The sequence below is a fragment of the Diaphorina citri genome, unplaced genomic scaffold (assembly GCF_000475195.1).
Source record: "Diaphorina citri unplaced genomic scaffold, Diaci psyllid genome assembly version 1.1 scaffold291, whole genome shotgun sequence".
In the NCBI taxonomy this organism is placed as follows: domain Eukaryota; kingdom Metazoa; phylum Arthropoda; class Insecta; order Hemiptera; family Psyllidae; genus Diaphorina; species Diaphorina citri.
In genome coordinates this window covers 243,469-247,677 of record NW_007377727.1, presented here as the reverse complement: position 1 = coordinate 247,677, position 4,209 = coordinate 243,469, and the positions used below count along the sequence as shown (strand labels likewise).

Genomic DNA, 4,209 nt, shown 5'->3' with positions numbered 1-4,209 from the left:
TCAATGGTGTCAGAAGGCTCCACCTCCAAAGTGATGGTCTTTCCAGTCAGGGTCTTGACGAAAATCTGCATACCTCCACGAAGTCTCAAGACCAAATGAAGGGTGGACTCCTTCTGGATGTTGTAGTCAGAGAGGGTTCTTCCATCTTCCAGTTGTTTACCAGCGAAGATCAGACGTTGTTGATCAGGAGGGATTCCCTCCTTGTCTTGAATCTTGGCCTTGACGTTTTCGATGGTGTCTGAAGGCTCCACATCCAAAGTGATGGTCTTTCCAGTCAAAGTTTTGACGAAAATCTGCATACCTCCACGAAGTCTCAAGACCAAATGAAGGGTGGACTCCTTCTGGATGTTGTAGTCAGAGAGGGTTCTACCATCTTCCAGTTGTTTACCAGCGAAGATCAGACGTTGTTGATCAGGAGGGATTCCCTCCTTGTCTTGAATCTTGGCCTTGACGTTTTCGATGGTGTCGGAAGGCTCCACCTCCAAAGTGATGGTCTTTCCAGTCAAAGTTTTGACGAAAATCTGCATACCTCCACGAAGTCTCAAGACCAAATGAAGGGTGGACTCCTTCTGGATGTTGTAGTCAGAGAGGGTTCTTCCATCTTCCAGTTGTTTACCAGCAAAGATCAGACGTTGTTGATCGGGAGGGATTCCCTCCTTGTCTTGAATCTTAGCCTTGACGTTTTCAATGGTGTCAGAAGGCTCCACCTCCAAAGTGATGGTCTTGCCAGTCAAAGTTTTGACAAAGATCTGCATCTTCTGAAACAGACAAAATAAAAGGGTTCATGGAAGATGGAAAAAAATGAAGTTGATAAACAACATGAGACACTATCGAGAAAAACAATTTGAGGAAAGAACAAGAAAATCCAGACATGTCTCCTACCTCCAATAATTTTCAAGCAAGAACATAATCAAATGAAGGACCTTGAATATTTTTTTTTTTTTTTTTTTTTTTTTTTTTTTAATCAAATACCTAATACTTGACAGAGTAAAAAAAAAAACAAATGCTTGGTCTTCGTCCATCCGGAGATGTTTTTAGACCGTAGTATATGTCGATTGTAGTGGTTCAGCTGTAGACAAATGTCAGTACATGTACGCTACCTAATTAAATGTAACATCAGATTATTATCATTCTTGATTTGATTTTTTGATTTACTTCATTGTAATGATCTAAAATCAAGACTATAGCCCGTTCTCCCTTTATTCCTTTAGGTCATCCATCCTTTTATTGGCCTTTGCTCGGGCTGTAGCTTAACATAGATGACGCTAAAAGCCGGTCTTAAATGATCGACTGAAGTGTTATCTAAACTTTCTCGTCTTTGAGTTCATAGGTCGTCCGTGACAAATTTCAAGATCAGAGCTTCATTTGTGTGAGAAAATGTGAAAAAAATCCCCCAAAAAACAGTTTTTTTTTTTTTGTTTTTTGGCTTTATGGTTTTCTGGACAAAATTTGCACCACCATTTTCGTGTTCCTGGTAAAAAGACCTTTAATTTGATATATAGGTCGACCAGGTTTGGATAAGTCCTTCTATGGGGACAGACAGACCGACCGACAGACACCGAAGCGAATACAATAGTCTGTCCCTTATACCTTTTTATTACTATTGTAATAATAAAGGAAGGACGGACTAAAAAACATTTTTTGTTTAACTTCAAACATCAGCTGATCTTAAACTCAAGGGATTGTGCTATTGTAGTGGCTTCAGCTGTAGCCGAATGGTAATGGCAGAATAAAGAAAAGATATTTTTTTATCTGTGATACATCAGGTGATGGTCTTTAGCTGTGTTTAATTGGCTCTTCCTGAACCACAGTCAACCATTGTGAGGACTTGGGCTTGTTCTTTAAAAGTCTAGAAACCCTTTGAAGAACTGCCAGCTAGTGAGGCTGGTTAGGGTTAGCTGTTCTCCTCCCTGTTTATAGTCCCACAGCTAGACACTAGTCTACTCTCTGTTTAACTTCCCTTAGTGAAATACAGATTATTATTGTTATTTTTTTTTTTTTTTTTTTTTTTATTTTTTTTTTCTCATTTTACCCCCTCCCCTAATTTTTTTTTTTTTTTTAGTTTTTTGTTCTCATGTTAACCCAGCACCTGAATGAGAAGCATTGCTCTTCTTGTTCATCTGATGAGGAATACACTATGGGATGGGCATACTATGACAGACCACATAAAGGTAGCAGTTGATTTATTGCTACAAAATAAAAACAGCAGTAAATTCCTACTTGATTTTTTGGTACCTACACTTTTTTTTTTTTTTTTAGTTTTTTGTTCTCATGTTAACCCAGCACCTGAATGAGAAGCATTGCTCTTCTTGTTCATCTGATGAGGAACACACTATGGGATGGGCATACTATGACAGACCACATAAAGGTAGCAGTTGATTTATTACTACAAAATAAAAACAGCAGTAAATTCCTACTTGATTTTTTGGTACTTGAAATTTTAAGCATTTCTATTGAGATCAGCGTGTTTCGAACTTCCTTTATCAGCGAAGAAAAAAAAAAGTGGTTGAGCCCCATTCTGAAGATTCGAGATGAATTTCAGAAACAATGTTTCAGGAAAAATTTTCAAGAACAAAATATTTTGTTTTTGAGGCAGTTCATCGAGAAGACTTGATGCTTATGTATGTATGTATGTATGTATGTATGTATGTATGTATGTATGTATGTATGTATGTATGTACGTATGTATGTACGTATGTGTGTTCAAGGTCACCTAAACTGAAGGTGCAGGGTCAATGATCAGCTTGAAAATCTCTCTGGATTATTCAACCTACATCGAGAAGACTTGATGCTCATTGGTTGACTCAAGGTCACCTAAACTGAAGGTGCAGGGTCAATGATCAGCTTGAAAATCTCTCTGGATTATTCAACCTACACCTATATTTATGAACAAGGCATTTGATTGGTCAATTTTGACTTGAGACTGATCTAAGAACGACTAGTTCTGCGGGCGCTTCTTTCTGGATTTTCACCTGAATTGTTTCCGAATGTTCCGCCTGAATATGCTTCATCTTGAATGCCTCGTTCTGCGGGCACTCCTAATCATGAGTGGCATAACTAATAGAAACATTGAGTGAAAGAAATACACCGCCCTACATTTCGCAAAACTAGTACCTATACTTATAATTATACTTAACATAATATTTATCTAATTCAAATCAACTCCACGTACCAAATCAAACTCCGCTTCTTGATAATCTTTGACAAGTTGAGTGATCTGGGACATTTCGTCAACCTCCCCTCGCTGGTGGAAACACGCACAGAAGAACCGATGTAGTAATCTACAAACCAAGGATCTCTTCACTCGAACACTCACTGATACATCTGAAACGAACACAGAATAGCAAGAAACAATGAAATATTTATATGAAACTAAAAAATTAATAAAAGAAGAAGAAGAAGGAAAGAAGAAGAAGAAAGACTCTTCACTCGAACACTCACTGATACATCTGAAACGAACACAGAATAGCAAGAAACAATGAAATATTTATATGAAACTAAAAAATTAAAAGAAGAAGAAGAAGGAAAGAAGAAGAAGAAAGAAAGAAGAAGAAGAAGAAGAAGAAGAAGAAGAAGAAGAAGAAGAAGAAGAAGAAGAAGGAGAAGAAGACGACGACGAAGACGAAGAAGAATTCCCTACGCTCTTTACTTGGGTTCAAGATTGTTAATAGTATGTTTGAATTCTACCAGGCTGCGCTACCAGTATCATTTTGATTTTACTTCTCGAGGCTTCACGTTCATAGTCTATTCTATACATGATACCTACATAGCTAAATACTCTCTCTAGGCGCGTTTTGTATCATTGATTTCGTAGGTAGTCGAAAATTTACCAAAGAAAATAATTAAACTTGGAGAGGGTGTTTAGGAGTTTAGGGAGTGTTTTTAGGTAGAATTTTTTTTTTTTATTTATTTATTTATTTATTTATCATGCTCATTTACAAAAATATTATGCATAATTTACATAGGTACCTACAAATACTAATACTAATGTAATCTTACATACTAATACTAATGATCTAAGACATTTCCAAAATGTTTTCTATCTGGCTGAGATATGTATTGAGAGGAGATGACAGATCAAGTGTGGAGCAAAAGTTATTGAAAAGGCTAGCGGATCTGAAAATAGGAGAGGGTAACATGCTTGGAGTTCAGGGAGCACTCAGCCTCGTGAGGACAATTGAGTAGCTGTTAATAAATGTATGTGCCTAT

General features: G+C 37.1%; 1 protein-coding gene across 1 annotated transcript in view; it reads right to left on the bottom strand.

The window, feature by feature from the left end:
- LOC108252135 (polyubiquitin-B-like) overlaps positions 1 to 3,709 on the bottom strand; it is a gene marked incomplete at its 3' end in the record, with an annotated part of 13,317 nt that extends 9,608 nt beyond the window's left edge. Inside the window, exons 1-3 of the mRNA XM_026822087.1 lie at positions 3,688 to 3,709; positions 3,173 to 3,324; positions 24 to 758 (exon numbers count right to left, since the gene is read on the bottom strand). Of these exons, the coding sequence (XP_026677888.1) occupies positions 24 to 758; positions 3,173 to 3,324; positions 3,688 to 3,709 (909 nt within the window). The remainder of the gene's footprint in view (positions 1 to 23; positions 759 to 3,172; positions 3,325 to 3,687) is intronic.
- Positions 3,710 to 4,209: the final 500 nt, after the last annotated feature.